This window comes from Xiphophorus couchianus, chromosome 18 (genome assembly GCF_001444195.1).
Source record: "Xiphophorus couchianus chromosome 18, X_couchianus-1.0, whole genome shotgun sequence".
NCBI lineage: Eukaryota > Metazoa > Chordata > Actinopteri > Cyprinodontiformes > Poeciliidae > Xiphophorus > Xiphophorus couchianus.
In genome coordinates this window covers 4032736-4057140 of record NC_040245.1, presented here as the reverse complement: position 1 = coordinate 4057140, position 24405 = coordinate 4032736, and the positions used below count along the sequence as shown (strand labels likewise).

At 35.2% G+C, this 24405-nt stretch overlaps 1 protein-coding gene across 1 annotated transcript in view; it reads left to right on the top strand.

Moving 5' to 3' along the window:
- map4k1 (mitogen-activated protein kinase kinase kinase kinase 1) overlaps positions 1-23576 on the top strand; it is a 49583-nt gene extending 26007 nt beyond the window's left edge. Inside the window, exons 3-32 of the mRNA XM_027999446.1 lie at positions 1367-1457; positions 1536-1600; positions 2822-2877; positions 2958-3005; positions 3670-3712; positions 3983-4055; positions 5185-5316; positions 6490-6552; positions 7369-7450; positions 8426-8542; positions 8659-8740; positions 8823-8875; positions 10707-10753; positions 10837-10878; positions 11012-11032; positions 11651-11696; positions 12710-12863; positions 13436-13524; positions 14421-14462; positions 14541-14619; positions 15940-16016; positions 16095-16155; positions 18485-18587; positions 18675-18733; positions 18866-18954; positions 19975-20152; positions 20229-20297; positions 21567-21659; positions 21826-21952; positions 23027-23576. Of these exons, the coding sequence (XP_027855247.1) occupies positions 1367-1457; positions 1536-1600; positions 2822-2877; positions 2958-3005; positions 3670-3712; positions 3983-4055; positions 5185-5316; positions 6490-6552; positions 7369-7450; positions 8426-8542; positions 8659-8740; positions 8823-8875; positions 10707-10753; positions 10837-10878; positions 11012-11032; positions 11651-11696; positions 12710-12863; positions 13436-13524; positions 14421-14462; positions 14541-14619; positions 15940-16016; positions 16095-16155; positions 18485-18587; positions 18675-18733; positions 18866-18954; positions 19975-20152; positions 20229-20297; positions 21567-21659; positions 21826-21952; positions 23027-23123 (2378 nt within the window). The 3' untranslated portion in view covers positions 23124-23576. The remainder of the gene's footprint in view (positions 1-1366; positions 1458-1535; positions 1601-2821; positions 2878-2957; positions 3006-3669; positions 3713-3982; positions 4056-5184; positions 5317-6489; positions 6553-7368; positions 7451-8425; positions 8543-8658; positions 8741-8822; positions 8876-10706; positions 10754-10836; positions 10879-11011; positions 11033-11650; positions 11697-12709; positions 12864-13435; positions 13525-14420; positions 14463-14540; positions 14620-15939; positions 16017-16094; positions 16156-18484; positions 18588-18674; positions 18734-18865; positions 18955-19974; positions 20153-20228; positions 20298-21566; positions 21660-21825; positions 21953-23026) is intronic.
- Positions 23577-24405: the final 829 nt, after the last annotated feature.

Sequence of the window (24405 nt, the reverse complement as noted above, 5' to 3'; positions counted from 1 at the left end):
TGTGGATGAAAAGGCCAAATCTGCTTCATAAATAAAGATTTGAGGTGATTTTAGGCAAAACTTTGCAGAAACCTTCAGAACTTCTCCGACCTTCAGACTCTTTGTTTTCATCAAACTTTCCAGAGACTCGAATGCACTGAAATGTTAATTTACTTTATAAAGAAGTTTATTTCTAATTCGAGATGAGATCTTGTATCAACATTTCATAGAATCATTAAATATCTCGGTTTCCCTTTTGGAAACGTATTTTCTCTGCTTCCAGAAACTAAAATCCACTAAATTCTTCGATTCTGAGAAGAAAACCTGGGAAATGAGAAAATATTTTTAAAAAAATAAACATTTTTATAAAATTCCCTGTAAATTAAGTGATTCATGCCCCCCTGACTTTTTATTTTGTCACTTTATAACTTGCTATGCACAACATACCGGCATTAATATCAGCATTGGTTGAGGTTGGTCAAGTTTAAATTGTTTTACCTTTTCATCTTTTTATTGTCATAACTCCTCTGTTGGATCTGTAAACTTTGCATCTTTTGTTTTATTGTTTTCTCTGTGTTTAGCAGAAAATGACAGGATGGAACCATAAGTTATATTTAAATATCTATAGAACTTGGTGAAATAAATCATTTTTGTTGCATCTTCAAACTTTAAAAACTTTACACTGCAAAAAACACAAAATATTATCAAGTATTTTTGTCTAGTTTATAGTGTAAATATCTTACTACACTTGAATTAATACAAAACTAACTTATAAGTAACTTTCCAGCCAGATATAAGAGCTTGTTTTAAGTAAATAATTTATTAATATTGATGAACAAATACTTATTTCATTGGCAGATTATTTTACTTTTACGATGGGAAAATATCTTGTTATACCTTATGACATCTTTATAATATAATATAATATAATATAATAAGTGAAATCATCTGCCAGTGGAACTTTTATTTTTGAATCAATATTAAGGATTTCTTTAGTTTATAGTGCAAATATCTTACTACACTTGAAATTTGAGAAAACTAATAAATAATTTTTCAGCAAAACAGAGGATGTTATTTTCACTAGAGGAAAACACTTGGTAATATTTTGTGTTTTTGCAGTGTATAATGGAAAGAGGGTGCACTTACTTTCCCCCCAGGCCTGGATGTTATAATCAGTAAACAAGACGAACTGTGGTTGGAAAAAAAAACCTTCCACCCGCGTTAAACATCAGAAAAACATCCGAGCCCTAAGCAGAACGTGATTCATCGTAAACAAGTTGTAACTCCATCAGAATGACTCACCTGTTGCCAAGCGGACAAAGAGAAAACGAGAAAAAAAAAGTCTGTATGCGTTTTATTTTGAAAGCGGCTGTGTTTGTCTCCACAGAAGACGATTTCTCCATCATCCAGCAGGAAATCGTCATCGTTAAGAGCTGCAAGCATCCCAACATCGTGGCGTATTACGGCAGCTACATACGGTTGGCCGCCTCCGTTTCTCTGGATGCTTATTTATTGTGAACGCAGTCGCTAACTCTGAGCTTTCTGTCTTCCTGCAGAGCCAATAAACTCTGGATCTGCATGGAGTTCTGTGGCGGAGGTTCCCTCCAGGATATCTACCACGGTCTGTTTGTTTCAGACATTTTCTTTATTTACTCCCGTCTTTGTAAAAATATTGATTTAAAATCCTCCATTAAGTCTTCAAACACATTTCTTTCTAAATAAATAAAGAATAGATTTTTATTTTAAAGAATTTTAGTATTACTAGTTATTGGCGATATTATACATGGAGGAAAAATTTAGATCCAGTAATTACAATTTAAAAAATTGCAACAAAAACGTAATTAATTGAATTTTTAAACAAATTTAAATGAACATATTCTGGGCATTAGAACATTTTGTTGTAGCATTTATTTTGTACCGTGTTGCTCTAAGGACATTGTAGATGGGGCAAAAAGGAGAAGGAGTAAATTTCCCTCTAAAAACTCAGAAATCTTATAAAAAACATCTGAAAATTGAAAAGTTGAAATTTTCCACGTTTAAAACTCAGAAATTTGCTAATTATTTTCTGGAAAATTAATCTCAGAATTTGTGAAAGGTCTTTTTTTTGTTTGTTTGTTTTTTTTTAGCAATTTTTCAACTTTTCCAAGCTTGTTTCTAGAAAATTTCTGAGCTTAATCTCAAAATTTCCTTTTTTTTTTTTCCCAGAAAATCTTTGACTTTTCAAACTCAGAAATTTCCAAGATTTTTCTGAAAGTGTCTTATTCTCAAAAATATCAGAGTTTCTGGGTGGATATTTACTGGTTTTTTTCTATCTACAGTTTCCCTAATACACATTGTAGTTTTTTTTATTTTTTATTATTAACATCAGTTTTTTTCTACTAATATAAATATTGATCTTTATCCAGGTGGTCAGAAAGAGTCTGCCAATATTTTTATCGTTTTTCAGTAAAACTGAACACTTGAATTTTTTTCAGTCTATAAACGCATCAACAAACTTTAATGCACCGTTTTTTTTTTAGTTTAGTTCAGTTTTAATTTTTTCGTTTGAAACCTGCAGCACATTTTTGCTTCAATGGTCAAATTTTAAATGACTTCAATGTAGAATTAAGTGGCCACAGCTTTTTTGCTGCATTTATTTTTTGTTTTGTGGGTTTTAGAGTTTCTATCACTCGTGTTTGCAGATTGTTTTGCTGTTTTAGGTTGTATATAAACCAGCTTCATTGCAACAAAAAGTATCATGCTCATCTTTGATCCAATGATTCACCTTCTTCATGTATTTTATTTTGAAGGCCATAATGGCTGCGTTTCGTTGTAATGATTAAACATGAATGTTGTCTTGCAGTGACCGGCTCTCTGCCTGAGCCACAGATCGCCTACATCTGCAGGGAGATGCTGCAGGTAAGCGCTCTGTTTTCCAGGTCTCTTTGCATATTTTTAAGGACCTTCAAAGTAAAAGTCTCCTGTGTTTGTGTGAGCAGGGCCTGGACTATCTGCACGCACAGAAGAAAATCCACAGAGATATCAAGGTCAGCCAGTCGAAACCGAGACAAAACCTGATTTTGTTTACGTGAAATCTGTGTTTGTTTTCTTAAGATAAAACATTCAGATAAAACATGCAGACTCCTGCACTGCAAAAACACCAAATCTAACAAAGTATTTTTGGTTTAGTTTAGCGCAAATATCTTAGTACACTTGAACTAGATGTTTCTTAATCAATATTCAATAATTATTGACTCAAAACAAGCTCCTGTATTTTGCTGAAAGATTAGTTTTCACATATTTCAAGTGTTATAGGATATTTCGGCTTGTCTAAATAATTCCTAATTATTTATTTACTTAAATAATTAAAAATTATTTAGACTAAAATATTTGGTCAGATTTGTGTTTTTGCAGTGCAGAACTTTCTACTGAATAATCAAACGCCACATTTTCCAGGAAAACACTTTTTCTGCTTTTGCAGAACTAGACTGATGACAGTTTCTGTTCTGATGTCCAGAAATAACATTCCTGGTAAACCGTCAGGTATCTGAGCTCCAGCTCATCAGTTTCCAGCTGTCAGTCGTGTATTTTCGCTCTCCATCCTGTGCGGCTTTGCTGACAGATCGCCGGGCAGATAGAGGGAGAAGCTGTGAAGAATAAAAAGGTTTCTGTGGTGCAGCTGCTCTCATGTTGCGTTTTTTTTCCTTGCAGGGTGCCAACATCCTCCTGAATGATCAGGGCGAGGTCAAACTGGGTAAGTGGAAGTTTGCAGCGTCTGCAGTGTCGCGGTGTGGTTAGCGTGAGTCACTCACCTCCAAGGTGGCAGATCTCATCACAACACCTCTGCAGCCTTGTAAAACTGTGGCATTACTTCAAAAACACAAACATTTACAACATTTACTGCTTATTTTCACTCAATCCACACCGCTTGAGCCAACGCTCCAGACCTCAGCAGCAAGAGATGCTAAATAAGTAGCATATTATAGATTTTAAATGTCTTCTTCTTATTTCTGTTGAATTGCAGCTGACTTTGGGATCTCGGCTCAGATCACAGCCACTCTGGCTCGGAGGATGTCCTTCATCGGGACGCCGTACTGGTGAGACGCTCCGCCGTTTCTCTGCAGCTCGCAGCTCAAACCAGAATGAACGTAGCGTGTTGCTAACTGTAGTCACAGTTCATTGCTAAACAAAACGATGATTATGCAAATCTAACCTCAAATGAAGACGCCAACCTGGTGGGTTTCATGGCTTTTACAGTGATTAGAAAGAAAAAACAAAATCTTACATGGTATTTTTTGTCTAGTTTATATTGCAAAAATCTTGAAAAAAGACAAAACTAATTTACAATCAGACGCAGATTGTAACTAGTTACATTTACATGAGTAACTTTTTGTAAAAAATGTAAATTTACACTGCAAGAACACAAAATCTTTCGGTTTTTCATTTTAGTCTTTGTAGTGTCTTGGTTTAAATAAGACAAAATTAACTTACAAGTAACTTTTGAGGAAATAGAAGTTTGTTTTAAGTAAATAATTCCTTATTGTTCATTTTTGTAAAGACGTTTTGGTTCCACTGACAGATTATTTCACGTGCAACATGGGAAAAATGTTTTGTTATAAGTGAAATAATCTGCCAGTGAAATTATAACTGTTTTGATATCGATATTAAGGGATTATTGACTTAAGACAAGATATTTTAGTTATTAGAGTATGTTCACTTTGCTTCCAAACAACCGCAGAGTCATTTTTAAATGAACTTTAATTGTTTTATAGTTTTTCTGTTTTTGCTTCTTTCCATTAGTCCAGTACTTGTACCTGACCAAAAAACACAAAATATTTTTAGTCTGGTTTCTAGATCAAATATTTAATTACATTTGAAAGAAGAAAAACTAACTTACAAGTAACCTTTCAACAAACAGAAGCTTTTTTAGTCAATAATTCCTCTTGATGAAAAACGACCAGTTCAATTGGCAGATTATTTCACTAACAAGACATTGTCACATGTTGTTAGTGAAATAATCTGCCAATGAACTGGAACTTTACCATCAATATTAAGGAGTAATTGACTTGAAACAAGCTGCCATTTGCTGAAAAGATGAGTTAGTGTTGTCTTAATTCAAGTGTATTGAGATATTTTTTACAAGAATCCAAAAAAAAAACTACTTGGAGATTTTGTGTTTTTCAAAATGTTCCGGCTAACTTTTCGTCTTCTCCCTCCTGTCCTCAGGATGGCGCCAGAGGTAGCAGCTGTGGAGATTAAAGGCGGCTACAACGAGCTGTGTGACGTCTGGTCAGTGGGAATCACCGCCATCGAGCTGGCAGAGCTGCAGCCGCCCCTGTTCGACGTTCACCCGCTGCGGTGAATAAACACTCACAGCAGCAGAGAGCAAACAGCTGAATGATTCACAGCAGGAGGCTGGAGCCCCTGGATCAGCCTGCGATGGCGCCCTCTGCTGGGCTTTGACGTGCACTAGCATGTCTGGCAAATACGCATACTATGGTTTTTAAGTTTCTTCTCATGTAGTTTTCTCTCGTTTCTAGTGAAAATATGTCAGCACTGAATTAAGACCAATTAACTCACAAGTAACTTTTCAGCTAATATACAGGAACGTATTTTAAATAAATAATTCATTATTGTTGATGGAAAAGTACAAATTCCACTGGCAGATTACTTGGTAATCAACGGACTTTGCGCCGTTACCTAGCAACCCCTGCCAAGCCCAGGCCGTCACCTAGCAACCAAGTTCTCCACTGGCAGATTTTTTAACTTATGACATGGAAAAATGTCGTGTTATGACTCGAACTAGAACTTTTTCATGAATATTAATGGATTATTTATTTAAAATAGGATCCTATGACTTCCTAAAAGGTTTTTTGTAAGTTAAACCAACAATACTGCAAAAACATCAAATCTTACCTGTATTTTTTTTTATCTAGTTTCTAGTGTAAATACTTTGTACACTTGAAATAAAACAAATTAACTTATAAGTAACTTTCCAACAAGACGTAAGAGCTTATTTTAAATCTGATTCCTTAATATTGATGAAAATGTTCTACTTCTATTGGCAGATTATTTCACTTTTAACTAGTGAAAAATGTTTTAAGTAAAATAATCTTCCAGTGGAAGTAGCATTTTTTTTTTTTAAATCTATATTAAAGAATTATTTACTACTTATCTGTTGGGTAATGCTAAAAGCATTATAAGAATGATAAAAATAAACACGTTTACAGTCAACGAAGGAGCAGAATTATTAGAGGAAAACTATAAAAAGGAGCATAAATATATCCACCTGCCATCAGAGTCACACTCACAGTTTATTTAAAGATAACACTTCCTTTGTTTCTCCTTTGTGCACAAACAATTAGCCATAAAAATGTAGCGTCTTGTGCACCAACTGCACCACTGTGGCTCATTAACATAATTTTCCCATTTTTATCTGCCAGAAGCAAAATCAGCTGTAGATAATTTGCTGAAGAGCATTAAGTTTCTGCTGGTTCGTGACTCATGGATCTGTTTTTGTCCCTCCTGCAGCGTTCTGTTCCTCATGTCCAAGAGCGGATACCAGCCCCCGAAACTGAGGGACAAATCCAAATGGTAAACATATTATTTATTTAATTAAACATTTATTTAACCAGATAAAAAACAAAGGCAGCACAATAACGGGCACCCTGCAAAAACACAATATCTTATCAAGTACTTTGTCTAGTTCCTAGTGCAAATGTCTTATTTCGATTGAAATAAGACAAAACTAACTTACAAATAACTTTTTAACAAACAATAGTAGTTTGTTTGTAGTAAATAACTCCTGTTGAAATTTACAACTCGCCTTCGTTTAGTGAGGCGTGAACGCTAAGCTAACTCTGGTCCTACAAACCTCGGTCTGGGTTCGGCTGAAGTGAACTCTGGTTTGGGTTGAATGCATATGTGAACTTCAAGCGGACCAGAGACCGCTCCAAAAACAGGAAGCAGACTACAGCGCAGGGCATTCTGGGTAAATCTAACCAAAAGAAACACGTTAGCCTTGCGCTAGCAGGAGAAATGGCTGCTCCAACCACTAAAATCTGACGCCATTCCATTTTTGTTTGTTTTGTGAAGTTGTGTGAGGTTTTCCTGTTGTTTCCTTTAGTCGCAGCGCCCCCACAGGTGAGGAGGGGAACAGGTTTTTCAAAGGGTTTGGTTGGTTTGACTGAGTGCAGTGAGAAAGAGAACCACAGCAGCTGGAGATGGAACCAATGTTGCAATTTTGGTTCCAAATAGAACCGAGTCCATTGGACTATTAGATGTGTAAACAGCCTTAGTAGTGTTCTTTTTTATTTTAAACATCAGCCGATAGTGAAGATGAATTTGATCTGTTTGTGCTTTTTAAGGATCAGTTGGTCCCTCATCTCACGACTTGCTTCCTGCCCACAGGTCGTCCAACTTCTACAACTTTGTGAAAGCCATGTTGGTGAGGAATCCCAAGAAGAGACCCAGCGCCGCCAAGATGCTCTCAGTGAGTTCAGATTCATTCATTCATTCATTCATTCATTCATTCATTCATCAGAGTCATCTGACTGCATCGCATTCACCTGCACTGCAAAAACACAAAATATGACCAAGTACTTTTAGTCTAGTTTCTCGTGCAAATATCTCAAAACAAAAATTAAGACAAAACCGACTTACAAATATCTTCTCAGCAAGAAATATGAGTTTGTTTTAAGTGAATAATTCCGTAAAACTGATGAAAAAATACTAAATCAACTGGCAGATTAATTTATAACCAGACATTTTCTTCATGTTTAAAGTTAAAAGTTATCACTTTCTTTCATGGTTCCAAAAGAAAAGCCGTAGCAAAATTATCTTCATGCTTGACAATGCACCATCTCATGCTGCAAGGAATACCACTGTGTCATTGGCTGCTGTGGGCATAAAAGGGGAGAAACTCATGGTGTGGTCACCATCCTCCTCTGACCTCTGACCTCAACCCTATTGAGAACCTTTGGAGTTTCCTCAAGCAGAAGATCTGAGGGTGGAATGCAGTTCATATCAAACCAGCAGCTCTGGGAAGGTTTTCTGACATCCTGCAAAGAAATTCAAGCAGAAACTTTCCACAAACTCACAAGTTCAATGGATCAAGAATTGTGCTGTGATATCAAAGAAGGTCCTATGTTAACATGTAACTCTGTCTGTTAAGATGTTTTTGATTGAAATAGCTTTTGATTTTAGCTTTTATGACCACTTAATGCTGCACATTCAAAGAATGACTGTTTGCAGTTCTTTATAATCCATAAAATGGTTAGAAAATCTGCTGTGCATAATAATTTGGAACACGGTGTAATTCTTGAATCGCAGTTGTAGGCCGCATGAAATCACCCCAGGGGTCACAATTGGCCCCCACGCCACACTTTGAACACCCCTGATTTACTGCTAACCTGCAGCTTTGTTTCCTCAGCTCCCCTGATGTTTGTTTTTTCTGTTTTTTGTGCAGCATCCGTTTCTGACCCAGCAGTGTCTGAAACAGGAACTGACTCTGGATCTGCTGGACAAGTTCAAGAATCCTGAGAAACACAAGAGCTGCGTGTCGACGGAGGACGACGACATGGAGGTCTGGACCAGACGCTCAGGGATTAAATAAACCGGTCTCAGATTAGCTGATTAGCTCCTTCCTCTGAAACTCTGTGTGTTTCCAGCCTTTTTTGTTTCATTTCTTTGTGATTTAAGGTGGCGCCTCCTGCGTCGTTAAGAAGAATCCAGTCTATCAACAAACACAACCGGGCCGAGAGGACCAACTCCGACATCAGCTGTAAGAAACCCGCTCCGTTATTGTCTTTTAGTTTCACTGGAAGCCTATCTGGACCCATTTAAAACGATCTTTGTCTGATCAGTCGAACAGATTTACACCCAGAGGCCGGTGAAGACCGAATCACCAAACGTAACGGTACAATTTCAGTTCCAGTTTCTTTGTTTCTCCTCGTCTGTTCTTGTTCTGAGTGTTCTTAAAGGGCCGGTTGCACCAGAATATATCAATCAAAACTGGTAAAGTATTAGTAAATAGCTGTCTCTGTAAGCAATGTGTTTCTTTATAATTAAATAATATTGATCATGTTTTCACATTGATCAGTGCCTCCAGAATTTTGCGATTGCTTTTGTGATTTTTGCAAACGAAATTTCTGATTTTTAATTTTGCAATATTTGTGTCTGAAAATCTTGGCAAGTTTTTTTGTTTAGTTTCTAATGCAAATATCTTATGACAATTTAAATAAGACGAGACTAAATTACAGGTAACTTTTTAGCAAGATATAGAAGCTTGTTTTAAGTAAATAATTCCTGAATATGGATAGAAATGTACTTGTTCCATTGGCAGATTATTTCACTTTTTTCCCCATTTTACTATTGAAATAATTGGTAACACTTTATTTGACGGGTTGTGAATAAGACTTTAGCTTTAATAACATAAAGCTACATAATTTTTAAAGTTTAATCAGTAATACTTTTATAACAGATTTATGTCAGATCATGCTTTCTTGGTTAATGTCAAGTTGTCATAACAAAGACATTTTGAATAATGTCAACTTTGTATTAAAAGTGTCCTGATTTACCGAATGACACTTTATGACAACAGTCATAAATATTCATGAAGACTTACTCATGTTTATGAGTTCAGGTGTTATGACATGTTTATGACGGTGTTATGACAGTCATATTCACAACCCATCAAATAAAGTGTTACCAAATAACCTTCCAATAAAACTAGTATTTTAAGCAATTATTGACATAAAACAAGCTTCTGTATCTTTCAGAAGAGAAAGGTACAGAAGCTTAAAACTTAAAAAAAATAAGTTTTAAGTCAAAACTTACTTTTAATTTTGACTTAAAGTAAGTTTGATGTTTGCACTATAATTTAGATTAACATACTTGGTAAGATTTTGTGTTTTTGCAGTGTGTCAGATACCTTTCTCTTCAGTTTATTTAAAAAACAATCTTTAATATACCTTTCAAAATCTTAATGCTACAACAGTATGAATGAACACAAGACTAGCTAGCTAGGTAGCACTGGCGATTAAATGTTACTGAATGCATTTGGATCATGTGTTCCTCAAGACATAAAAGGAAAACGGGGTTAGGAAAATTTAATTATTTTTTATTTTGTTTTATTTTATTTTCCCAAAGGACTGCAGATCCAAACTATCTTACATTGTAATCTGGTTCAGGGCATCAAATGATGACTTTTATGTTACAAAAAGGACTTTCTCCACTAAAATAGGAACGTTTCCAGCAAAAATGTAACTTAATTTTAATTCATTTTAATGCTGGAGGATGGTGTCATGACTTGTGTGTGTTAATACATCCAACAACCATTTTGGCTTAACAACTTGCATCTTCTGCGTCCTTGAAGTTGGACAACAAAATCGCTGCCAGAAATCAAAACATAGACGTTGGTTGACTGGACAGCTGTGACTTTGTTTAGCAGTTCTGAAGCAAATACTGTGATGTAAAAGTTCAAAAAACATGTCAGAGAATCGAAAAAACTGAAACAGAAGATATTAACGCAGCACTGGGGGAGAATAAATTACAATTTTTCACACTTTAAGAGACTCCAAATACACGACAAAATCTATTTAAGGGATAAAAATTTAATTTTTCATTAAATGTCCACTTTAAGTTAATAATAATTGGAGGAAAGGTTTTACATTCATCAGATAGTTCAGAAACATTTTAAATGTTTTATATAAAACTGAGACATGTTGGGTTTTCTTTGGTTGTCACAGTTAAGGCCGTCATCAGGATCATCAGGCAGCATCAACAGCCCGCCGAGGTAACGGATTAATCTGATTAAATCCCAAATCCAAGCAATTTATCTGCAATAAACTGATTAATGTTTCACCTCTCACCTCTCAGGGATCAGGACTCGGACTCGGACGACTACGATGACGTGGACATGTGAGGAAATAAGAAAATAATAACAGCGATCTTGTTTTTTAGCACTACGTTTACTTTGGGGTCTTTAATTATATGTTTTTGGCTGTAAAATAATCATTAAATTTATATTTTCTTTTTCTCTTTGTCCCTTCAGACCAACGATGCAGCCCTCATGGTGAGATGAACAAACTTTTCTTTGTTTGTTTTATTGCTGCCTGATGTTAGAAAACCTGTACAACAGAGTATTTCTTTAACAAGATGCTCAACATTCCTCATTTATATATAAAAATAAGTTCTCATAAAAAAGCTACTTTTGTCTCATTATTACAACATTATTCTCTTATTATTTTTGCTTTTATTCTTGTAATTTTATGACTTTTCTGTGGCTGTTACAACTTTATTCTTTTTATAATTTAATCTTATTCTGGTAATATTACAACTTTATTGTCTAATTTTGTCTTTTTTTCTGATAATATTCTAACTTTAATGCTACTATTTTTTTCACTTGTCATATAATGATGAGTTTGGGCCTCTGCCTGTTTCTTCCTTCACTCTGTGACCTTTAACCTTTTGGTCGACATCGTTTCTGTCCAGAGTGAGACTCCGTCCAGCTGACTGAATATTATATTAACATGAAAATAAAAGTTGATATATTAGCCCTCACTTGCTGCGCTCCAGCGGTTTTTTGCGATGTGGATTTTTCACGCTGATGTTGCGATATATTTGCGATAAATCGTGACACCTCCGGCTTGTTTCCAAGGCAACTAATGACCCAGCTTTCTCTCTCCGACAGTCTCATAATGCCAGAAGACGAAACTCCTCCTCCTCTTCCTCCAAAGGTGAAAACCGACCCAAACGTCGAAAACGTTTTCTCTTAGCAGAAAAAGAAAGAAACACCCCGGGGTTTTAGTGTCAGTAAAAATAAACCTGATCTGGTCTTTAAATCTGACCTCTAACGTACAAAAACATCACATTTTTCAGTTTTATTACCGAAGATTCGTTTAAATACATGAATTTAACAAAATTGGTGTCAAATGTTTGTGCTGCAAAACATTTTGTTTGTGCCGCTCTCATTTTAAAGATATTAATAAAAGTTTCTATAGGTCACGAAAGGTCAACCAGCGTCCCGACCTTCTTCTAATCAGACACAATTGGCGTCAAGCAACTCAACGGTTTGTGCAGCACAAAAAAATGTTTGTGCTGCTTTTGCTTTGAAGACGTTTATGAAAGTTTAAAGGTCAAAGGTCAACCAGTTGCCCCACATTACTCAAATCAAACAATATTGTTGACAAAAGTGAAGCAAAAAATTTTCATTTGTGCTGCTGTTGTTTTCAAGATATTGACGATGACCTTTCATGACCTCTGGAAACTTTTTTATCTTTTAAATGATAGCGGCACAAACAAAACAGTTTTACAGCAATGAGTTTAAATTTGAAAAAGTTGGGAGGGACAAACTTCGCTCAGCTGGTAAAGATGCACATGGAGAAACTAAGTACACCCTTTTTGATCGAATTTAAGAAAAATCAGCTAGCTTAAACTCCTCGGACTCCACCAGCCTTCGTTAGCCTGTTAGCTCAAAACGATCAGAAAACAGCTGAAGCAGCATGAAACCCTCTTGAAGGAGAATATCAGACTTGTGAAATGATGATGTTTGGGCGTCATCATTTCCCAAACATCATCCTCAAACCTCAAATATTCAATGTTTCTGAATATTTCAGGTTGAAACCAGTAAAAACCTCAAAGCATTTATCGTTTTGTTTTCTCCGTTAAAGCCTTCAGGATTTGTCGTTCTGTTACGGGACTTTACGTTGTTTCTGTCGATCCGTTTTCATGAGTCGTCGTTTTTGTTTAGCCCAAAGCCCGGACCAGCTCGGAGGAGAGCATGGCGTCGGAAGACGACCGGTCGAGGAAACACGGATCCCTGTGTCCCCCCACCCCGCTCATACGGACCTCCAGCGGGACGCACGTCCGGCCCACACCGCACCCACGGGCGTCACGACACTCAGGTGAGCTGAGCCAATCAGGGAGGAGCAAACACCCAACAGGCGGATGGAGGGATGGAGAGGGAGGACAGAGAAAGATATAAGAAAAAGAAGGGAAGAAAATAAAAAAGGAAGAAAAGAAGGAAGCAAGGGAAGGAAGGAGAGAAAAGAAGGAAGTAAAGAAAGATGGGAAGAAGAAGGAAGGAAAAATTAAAGAAAGAAATTGAAAAAATAAGAGAGGAGAGAAGGAAGGAAATAAAGAAGGGAGCAAGGAAAGAAAAGAAGAAAAAAGTAAGACAGGAAGGTGAGAATAAGGAAAGAGAAAAAAAGGAACTCAAGAAAGGAAAGGAGGGAGAGAAAGTCAAAGGAAGGAGGGAGGGAAAGAAAGAGAAGGAAAAAAGGTAGAAGGAAAAGAAAATGAAAGGACAGAGATAAAGGAAAGAGAGAACAAGGGAAAAAATATCGGTTTTATTGGACCAATACCAATATGTTTAAAAATGTCTGATATTGATCTTAGCGTCGATATGTAAATTTATCTCCAGTTCAGATTTATTAAAAATGTTTGTTTTTGTGTCTTTTCTGTTTTTGTAATCTAGACCCTCCGTCGTTACCGACCCAAAACATCCCAGCAGACCCGATTCCTCCAGAACTCCCTCCTAAAGATTTCCGGAGACGGAAACCAAAGGTGGGAGAGAAGACAAAGTTTTCAGGAAAATCAAATCTGTTTTTAGATCAGGGATCTGCAACCTTTAAAGTCTAAAGAGCTAAAAAAAAAAAAAAACTTTATAAAAGTTAAATTACTGCCTGAAAAAAGACAAACTCTCTTCTGATGAAACTCAATGGGGATTTTGACAAAGCAAACATCTTATTAATGATTTTTAGGTTCATTAAAACAATAAGATGTTAATAGAAACATAAGGCAGGGTGTCTGCGCATCATTAAACATCCTTAAATTTATTAATCTAAAATAAAATCTTAAACATTTTAAGACGTCTTATAAATTTTAAAATGTCATTTTAAGATCTTTATGATCATAGCATCGCCTATGTTTATAGTGTTTCTCTCTTAAGTTTCATTCCTGCCTGCATTAAAAGAGGTCTTAAAAAGTCTTAAATTGGACTTACTGAAACCTGCAGGAACGAAGGAGGAAGATTAGAGCCACAGGAAAAAAGATTCCAACTTTAAACTCTGAATTAGGATTTTAATTTGCGCTTAAAGTCTTTTTTTTTCTGTGGGCCTGATCCTCTTCTTCAGATACCGTCTGAGAGGTTTGCAAAAAAAAATGTTTGTGGAAAATGATGTGAAAAAATTTATTTTTAATTTTTAAAAAAGAACATCCGCTTGAAAACAACAGGAAGTAAAATAGCATTTTTCACAAGTACAAAATCTGCATGTTGTTATTACATCTGTTTTTAAAATGATTTGTTGTTTTATTAGCCAACGTTATGAAGGTCCAACGAGCCTCAGGTTGCAGACTCCTAATCTAGATTATGAAATATTAGCCATAGATTTAATCATCTGCTGCTTCCCAGTTCATTCCGTCAGATTTGTAAAAGTTTTTTCTTCGTCTTTGTTCCTCAGGATCTCCCAGAATGCCCCAGCCCCTTATTGAAGAAACCTCCTGTGAGTTCCTCCTCCTCGTTTAATAAACTCGTTTAAATTTGTTTTAATCTGAATCGCCTTCTCTCTTTCTGTCTCCAGGTCTATTTTAAAAAGATTTTTCACGGCTGCCCTCTGAAAATAAACTGCTCCACAACCTGGGAAAACCCGACGTCCAAAGGTTCCTTCCTGTCCCGAACCGCCGGCTGTTTTACGTTTTCTCTAAACTCTAAATTTCATGTGTCAAACTTAAGGCCCGGGGGCCAAATCTGGCCTGCCAGAGCTTTTTATGTGGCCCTTTGTGGCCCTCCAGTTTATGTGACTCACAGAAATTCAAATTCAATTCAACATTCAGAAAAACTTTACTGATCCCAAAGTAGATAAAAGTAAAAAAATAAAATAAATCTTTTATTTAATCACAATAATGCCCGGGTCTAAGTGATGCTAACTCCCACCTGCAGGTGGCAGTATTTCTTTTTGCTCCACTGCTGCCTGAGCCTCAGTTAAAGTCTAGGTGAAGGTTATGTTCAATACGGCCAGGAACAAGGAATCACATTTATCGTCACACAGAAGTGAAATATGAGCAAAATTTCTTGCACATAGTTTTAAATTAGCGCCAGACAATCTGTGATTTTGATTGCAATAAATCACAAAAAGATCATTTAATTAAGATAATTAAATTAAGATTAAATTAAATCTTAAAGATTAAGATAACTTAATTTATGTAAATAAATTAAATTATTTGTTTAATTTAATTTATTAAATTAAATAATTTTATTTAATTTAAAAAAAAAAAAAATACATTTTTTAAATTTTAATTAAAAAAATTAAATTAAAAAAATTAAATTAAAAAAAAATTTAAAAATTAAGTATGTTAAAAGCTAACACTTAGCTTTTCATGTAGCTAAGTATGTTAAGTATGCTTAGTATTATATATATTTAGACTTACTAAAGTTTTCCACATATATTAAAATAGACAACATGTGACCAAAAGTTATTTCTAATCATAATAATACATCAAATCGCATAGAGATGTTAGACACTATAAGAAGCTTTATAAGAGAAAGAAATTAAATAATTATAAATTTGTTCTAATTTTGAGTTTGAACTTTTTATCGACTCGGCAACAGAGGAATGGAAATGAGAAATACAGTATATAGCATTAAAATTAGTGTTTTTGTGGAAATAGAAAATTCATTGAATGTATTTTGAAAATAATATATAAATAATGATGAATGGTTATTAAAGAAGTACTAATACAATATTCTTTTGATTGAAAACAGTTATGGAATCAAAGATGGACTCTCCAATGTAAACAGATGTTCAACATTATTTAATTTTAATAAGTCCTTACTGACTGCAGACACAGCTATTTATTTTATTCTACCAGTTTAATGGGTTTCAGAAAAACATTCTGGCCCTTTAAGAACGTAGGTGATTTTTATATGTCCCAAAATAAAAATGAGTTGACATGTTTACCTTCCTCCTCTTCGTCCTGCAGAGCAGCACCTGATCCTGGGGGCTGAGGAGGGGATCTACACCCTGAACCTGAACGGCTCCGAGGCGACCATGGAGCTGGTACGGTCCGCCTTAAACTCTCTAAACACTTAAACTGAAATAAATGTTTTAACGTGTTGTTTGTTTCCTCTCTTCCAGTTATATCCCGGGAAATGCTCCTGGGTTTACACCATTAATAACGTCCTCATGTCTGTGTCAGGTAAATCAGTTTGGTTTATTTATGCAGCAAGCAACACGTGTCGACAAAAAAATATAATTTAAATTCAATCATACGACGTTGCTAATGTTTTCTACGACAGGTAACAAAGTTATTTCTAATAATAACAATACTTCAAATTTATCTAGTGCTTTTTAAGACGCTCAAAGACACTTTACAAGACAAAAAAATAAAATAAAATAATTCTAATTTTGAGTTTGATGCTTTTTAGCGACACTAGGCATCTGAGGAATGGAAATGAAAAATACAGTTTTAAGAAGCAGTGCATTATGCTCGGTTTATTCATCAAATTATTTTTTTTCGGTTTGTGGAGTTTAAAGTGCGTATTTAAGCACATTAAGTTATATTTGGTGTTTGAACTATAAAAATAAGCAATACGTTTTTAAGCTTTTCCATTGCTAGATGACACATATTTAGTGATATATTTTGTTTGATTAGTAAAAATTTTATTCTCTTTTTCTGTAATACATTAGATACATTTTTACAGGAGGGCTGCACAGTGGCGCAGTTGGTAGCACTGTTGCCTTGCAGCAAGAAGGTCCTGGGTTCGATTCCCGGCCGGGGTCTTTCTGCATGGAGTTTGCATGTTCTCCCTGTGCATGCGTGGGTTCTCTCCGGGTACTCCGGCTTCCTCCCACAGTCCAAAAACATGACTGTTAGGTTAATTGGTATATCTAAATTCTCCCTAGGGGTGTGTGTTGTGTGTGAATGGTTGTTTGTCCTGTATGTCTCTGTGTTGCCCTGCGACAGACTGGCGACCTGTCCAGGGTGTACCCCGCCTCCCGCCTGGAACGTAGCTGGAGATGGGCACCAGCAACCCTCCCGACCCCATTAGGGACAAGGGTGAACAGAAAATGGATGGATGGATGGATGGACATTTTTACAGTGATAGATAATAAACATAATAGACATCATTATGAATATTTCTCAATTTTTTGTTTATTTAAAAGCGCAAAAGATTTAATTAATCTCTTTATTTCCACCAACTTATTCATTGTCATCATTATTATGATTCGAAGAATTGATTGTAGTTTTTATTAAACCTTTCTCCCCCCTTAGAGTAATAAATTTTAAATTAAACGTGACGCCAATGAATAAAATAATCAACTTAGCATCTCAATCATTCATTTTTCCACAGATGTTTACAAACAGAAAGCAAATATTTCAGGGTTTCCAAGCCTAAAATAAACAAAAATGTAGCCCTTCTGAATGGAAAACGAAGTGAACATTTTATCTGAAATAAAATAAAAATTACAATTCCTAAATTTCCCGGCTGGCCACAACACAGAGGACAAATTTGTTAAAACAAAATGGCGGGAACCCCTCTCCCCAATACACATACACACAAAATAAAAAACTCCCCATTTAAACAAACTTTCATATTTTGTTGATACATTATCTCTCATTCTGTTGGAAGCGCTTTGCTTCCATCTGGTGGTCAAAGTGTGAACTGCATGCGGTTCATGGAAGTCCACAACGGCCGAGAAAGGGTTAATTTTATTTACTAAAGTAAGTTAAATTGGGAAAAATATATATATATATTTAGACTTACTCATGTTCTCAATTTATGATATATTAAAATAGACAACATGTAACCAAAATGACCAGTTATTTATATGAATAATAATAATATATCAAATTTATATAGAGCTGTTTAGGACACTTAAAGATGATTTAAAAGAGAGAAAAAAAATTAATAATTCTAAATTTATTCTAATTTTGAGTTTGAAGCTTTTTAGGAACTCTGGGCAACTGAGGAATGGAAATAAGAAATACAGTATATAATATTAAGAATCAATATAATTGTAGAAATAGTCAATTCAAAATCAAATCAAATATTATGAAGCCTTAAATCAAAGCACATTTCATACTGCAAAAGTCAGCCCAGGACCTAATGGAACTATGCAGACACTGCATTTAAAACCCTGTAATAAATATTTTTGTAGAATTTGATTCTATTTCAGCATTTTGTTTGAGCAAAAGCAGCATCTATAAAATAATTAATAAACCGGGATTTAAAAGCGTTTCATTCCTTAAGCGCCTGGTGTATCTAATTAGCATCATAACTACATTTACACTGATGGTGGGTGAAATGTTCCCATTTCTAATCTCTAATTAATTTACAGCAAATACATAAATAGCAACATTGTTTGTAGAATTTGGATAAATAAAATCAGCCTTTAAGGGGTTAACCATCAAACCTGCAACCTCAAGCTGCAGCTGGCTCCTTTCAGCTGAACTTTGTGGATTTTATTAAAGGAAATTTTTTCTAAAACTGTGAGAAAACTGAATAAAACTGATTGTTTTCCAGGTAAATCGTCGCAGCTTCATTCACACTCACTAAAAGAATTATACGAACAGGCCAGGAAAGACCAGCGGATGGTTCCCTTACCGACTCACAGGCTGTTGTCAAGGTAACGAAGGGCTTTATTTCATCCGCCTTTTTATTTCCCAGTGAAAAGATGGAAGAATTCGCCTGGCTAAAACTGTGTTTTGTTTAGAAAATGTGCGGTGACGAGCAAAATACCGGATACAAAAGGATGCAAGACCTGCACAGTCGGTGAGCAGGAAAACCCGCGTCACTGCATGGAAATCTCGATTTAATTTTAATTTATAAGTATCTGTAAAGACGGATTTTTGATGAGTTTCAGATTAAAACTCCAGAGCGTCTGTGCTGTTTTTGTTTTTCCAGGGGGAAACCTGTTCCTCTGCTGCGCTCTGGACTCCAGCGTGGTTCTGCTGCAGTGGTACGAGCCGATGCACAAGTTCATGCTAATCAAGGTACGCGCATTTAAACGCCGCCGTTCAGACAAACCTCATGAACTCAGAGGAGGGAAAAATCAGACTTTTAAAAAAGTTTTCTAACAATTATTAGACGGCAACTAACAATTATTTTAATCTATTATTCTAATGATTAATTGGTTATTCTAATGATTAATTGATTATTCTGATGACTAATCGGTTATTCTAATGATTAATTGATTATTCTGATGATTAATCGGTTATTCTAATGATTAATTCATTATTCTGATGATTAATCGGTTATTCTAATGATTAATTCATTATTCTGATGATTAATCGGTTATTCTGACAATGAATTGATTTTTAAAAATTGGGTAAAAAATTTGCCACATTCTGCAGATTTTTTATTGAACCACTTCACCTTTTTATACAACATTAGAAATGTAGTAAAATATTTTTTCAAATAGGAAAATAAACATTTTATTGCCTAAAACCCAATAAAATAACAACCGTTCAGTGATCAGTTGATCATTTGTAGCAAAGGATGCCTCTGCAGTTAAAAAATACTAGCATTTGAAAAGTTCAGCCTTTTTTATCGGGCTGACAGCATAGAGCTAATCTGTAATTTGGTCAATAATTTGATGCTTCGTAGGAGATTTTTACAGAATTTGAACCAGGTGAAGCTGAAACTGCTACTTGATAAGTTCTGGGTAGGAAATACTTACAGACAGATGTTTTATTTTTTAAGCTTTTTAGCAACAGCAGGCAACAGAGGAATGGAAATGAGAAATACAGTATATATTATTAATAAGCAGTATAATTACAGAAGTAGTAAATCCTGTTCATGTATGCTGATTACGTGAAAGGCCTACTTGTAAGTCAATTTTGTCTCATTTCAAGTGAAAATCAGCAAAAAAAATACTTGGTAAGATTTTGTGTTTTCGCAATGTGACGATTAATCGATCGTAAACTAGTTGAAGATTATTTGAATAATCGATTAATCGTTTGAATGTTTCCCAGTGGGGAGGTCTGAGTGAACGCTGTCTCCCTGCCTTGCAGCATTTCGACTTCCCGCTGCCCAGCCCCCTGCGGGTGTTTGAGATGGTGGTGCCGCCGCTGCAGGAATACCCCATGGTGTGCATCGGCGTGTCGCGCGGCTGCAACCCCAGCACACCGGTCAGCGTGGAATACATCAACCTGAACTCCAACACGTCCTGGTTCTTCAACTCCGGCATGGGTGAGCTGACGTTCCCCTCAGGACGTTTCCCAGCAGCCATTGCGTCGAGACGCTGATGGCGTTTCTGTCCCCACAGAGAAGCCTTGTCCCGAAGTCGTCCAGGTCAACCAGCTGGACGGAAACTCGCTGCTGGTGCTCATGGAGAGTAAGTCCCACTAAGTAGTAACACTAATGACATAACAAAAACCGGAATGAATAAAAACGGTAATTAATGGGGAAAAACTATAACTAACATTATGCAATTATTGATGTAGTATCCTTCATTTTTGTGTCTATGAATCTGTTTATTAGCGTTTTTTTACCCACACAACCAGCTTACGTCAATTTACGGCACTCCATGCTGCTTAGTCCTCAAAATGGCGACAGCAAACATTGGGATAAAACTCCAGAGTCAGCTGCCTTTCAACAGTAATTAATTATATTTATTAAAAATACTGTCATCTGTTTAGTATTCATTACCCAAACTATGTATACATGATCACAATACTTTAACCTTTTTCAATTCTGCACCGAAAATTTAACCAAAGTATAAAAAAACTGAAACTAAACAGAATATTTAACTAATATTAACTAATAAAAACTAGCAAGCACACTGTAAAAAGTAATTACAATTAACTGAAGCAGCCAGACCTGATGTATTATCTAAAGGATTTTTCTGCTTATCATCATTAAATAATAATCTGTTAAATAAATTGGCTTTTTTGAGTTTAAATATAAACAAACACTCAGCAAATTTAGCAGTCAGTTTTGCATGAAATTAAATTTACTCTCCTGATACAGTTAAATTTATGGTAAAGGCATTAAATTTGATAGAACTTCCCAAGGTCTAGTTAAAGTCTCTTGCGCCTACACTCTACAACAAATATGAAGTCGGCCATCTTGGATTTTAGCTAACCTTTCTCGGCATTTTCTTTGTTCCTTTTTTTCATTTTCTTTGATTCTTTCTCCCTTTTTGTTTTATTATTTTTTAATTTTTTGTTTGTATTGTCAGATATTTTTCTTTAATAGTTTTTCTCAAATGTTTCTATTTTTTTGTTTTCTTTTTTTCTTGTTTTACAAAAATTATTTTTTTCTTTCTTCTCCTTTTTTACTTTATTTTCTTTCCTGCATTTATTCAGCTTTTTATTTTATCAGTTTTTTCCTGTTTTTCTATTTTTCTTTTACCTTTTTTCTATTTTTTTATTCTGATTTTTCCTTTAATTTATTTTTTGTTTTACTTTTTCTTATTTTTTTAAAATAATTTTTCTTTTTTCTCTTGTTTTTTTCTTTATATTTTTTATTTTCTATATTTTTCTTTTCCACTTTATAATTTTTTCTGTTCGTTTTCATTCTTCTCTCTCTTTGGTCTGAACTCTGGTGGGTAGATCCTCCGTTTCCTGCCTCTGTGTTGTTTTAACTCTTGTTTTTTCTGCAGGGTCGGTTCAAGTCGTCAGCCTGGAAGGAGAGCTGAAGACTAACCGACATTCACCTCAGGAAACCATTTTCTCTCATGACGTTGAATCTATAGGTGAGAAAAACCATCAATCAGCCGATAAATACTGATCACAACTGAACAATTAACTATTGTTATTCTTGTTAAAAGGCCAAAATACTTCCTGTTAGACCCATGCAGATGTCCTAAACTCCTCCATTATGAATAAGTAAGCATATTAAAAGTACATTTTTTTCTCCAGTGTATTTTGAAGACACACTTTTGGCTGTTTGGCGTCACGGCTGGCAGAGGAGAACGAAAAGTTTCACTGAGGTTCTGGACGAAATGACGGATCACAGGAAGATCTACAGGATAGTGAAGTCAGACAGGTAGGCTGCTCACCTGCTGCTGCTGCTCTCAAATTATAGTCAGTGAGGGACGGCAGCCATGTTGGTTTCTGTTTATGTCAACAATGGTCTAGTTTTCTTTTCTGATAAATTTGCAGAAAGTTCTACATTCCTGGGTTTTTCTGTCAAGACGCTGAGTGTTCGTTCATGGGAAATAATTTGAACTTTTTAAATTTTAGCTCCATTTAAAGGGCTCTGAATACTTTCTGTAGCCACTGAGCATTTTTATAATAACTGAAGGTGACATAGTTACTTGGTTGTGCTATAAAATGACTCTGTGTGCCTGGAAACACATAATATCTCCCCTACAAAGAATATTTCATCTGTTTGTTTAATTATTATTTTCAGTATTGTTCTCATTCAATATTAAATATTTATTGACGAAAAAGAAAAACACAAGATATTCTCGGGTGTCTTTATATTTTAAGTTTAGTGTTCATATTGGTACTTGATTCCTTGAAAATTGTGTTTTCAGGGTTTGGAAAGTGCTTGATTTCTGTATAAAGTCCTTGAAAGTTCCTGATTTTCAAACTGCTCAGTTTTTGTAATAAAGTGCAACTCTAATGTTTGATTAAAAGCCTAAATTTGGATAAAACTACTTGGTTGAAACCAAATATTTTCATGCACTAATAAATAGACTTTTTTCTCACCGTCTAAAGTTGAATCAAAATAAACTTTTCTTATTTTAGGACAGTTGGAATCACAAAATTTTGTTTTATTTGAAACCCAGAAACTCTTTTTTGTTGTTGTTTTGTGACTTTTTGTATTTTGTGTTTCTTTGCTCTTGAAATAAAGGTTGTCTTCCATTTCATGTTTAGCAACATTATTGAAATCGGCATTTCAAAATATATAAATTTAGTTATATTTTAGTTTACCCAGAATACTTTCACAAGACTGTTAATAATAAATGATATCAGTGAGTTTTTTTAGATCATTTTGTTGTTTTTATCTCTAGAGTTTGAAAACTCTAGAGATTTCAGTGTTTGAATTTTGCGGAATGAGACGTGTTAATTAGTTTTAGTTAGTTGAATTATTGAAATTTCTTTTGTCCTGCAGGATGGTGGTGCTGGAGACGCGTCAGGTCGAGGACCAGCTCGGACTCTCCAACCTTTACCTCCTGGAAGTCGCTGAGAACTACGTCCTGCTACCCTGACGCTCCGCCGCGACGACTTCCTGTCTCCCAGAAATCAGCTGGAAATGAAAAACAGACAAAAAAACAGCAGGCAGAACATTTGTTGAACATTTGCTGCGACTCTCCTACTATCTTATCTTGAGACAGAGGAGGAAGTGACGACACAAGGAGGTGGTTTGCAGCTCTTCTCCCTCGGTCAGAGGGAGCCTGCTCTTTATTTATGCTCTTTTCCACTCTGGAGACGCCAGAGTACTGAGAAAACCCTGAAAACGAGTGAAGGAAGGTCCCACTGCAGCCTCCTTCCTGCACAGTGTTATTGATCACAGCCTGCAGGGACTGACAAAATGGCTTCCGTACGTTTCCCCAAACAAGCTGCTGTGCTGCGTTGTGTGACCTGAGCTTGTGTGTCAGTGTTGCATTATGTGTGTGTGTTACTCCCGTTACACTCTAATAAAGGTAAATAACACAACAAGAGGCTGGCTGAGTGTCATTGTAAGGGATGGGAGAGGAGCTATATGGAGCTAAATTGGGGACACAAAGTTTGTTTAAAAAAATTTTTTAAAAAACTTTAAAAAACTGTGAATCTGAAAAGTAGTTTTGAACTTTTTTCAGTTTCAATTTTTTTCGGTTTCAAACTTTATAGCTCCAATTTAGCTCCACATTGATAATATTCTCTAATTTTTCTTAATCTAAAATTTTTATTATTTTCTAGCAAATTTTCAAGTTTTGAAACTCAGAAATTGCAGATATTTTTCTATGAAACCTAAAACCTGTGAGATTAATCTAAAATTCTGGCATTTTTTTCTCAAACTAATAAATTTCCAAGTTTTTTCTCAATGCTTTTTCAGAGTAACAAAATGAAATTTGAAATGTTTTTTTTCTAGCACATGTTTAGACTGTTGGATCTCACAAATTTCAAAGTTTTTTGTAGAAATTTTTGGTGATTAATTTCAAAATCTCCAAGTTTTTTCCAGCAAATTTTCAACCTTTGCAACTCAGACATTTCCACGTTTTTCTAGAAAACTTCTCAGACAATCAAAAAAATTTTGATTTTCTTTTCTAGCAATTTTTTTGCTTTTCAAACTCAAAATTTCCGGGTTTTTATTTTCTCTCAAATTATTAATGTTATTTTTTTTTCTGTCAAATTTTGAACTTTTCAAATGTTCATTTTACTACAAAAGTTTAGATTTTTTTGGCTGAAGTTTACTCCTTTTTTCTGTCAACATCCCTGGTGCGCCTTGGTTTTTGTTGTTTCATTGTTTTCCATGTGTTTTAATTGGACCGCGGGTTTCCCAGCTGGTCC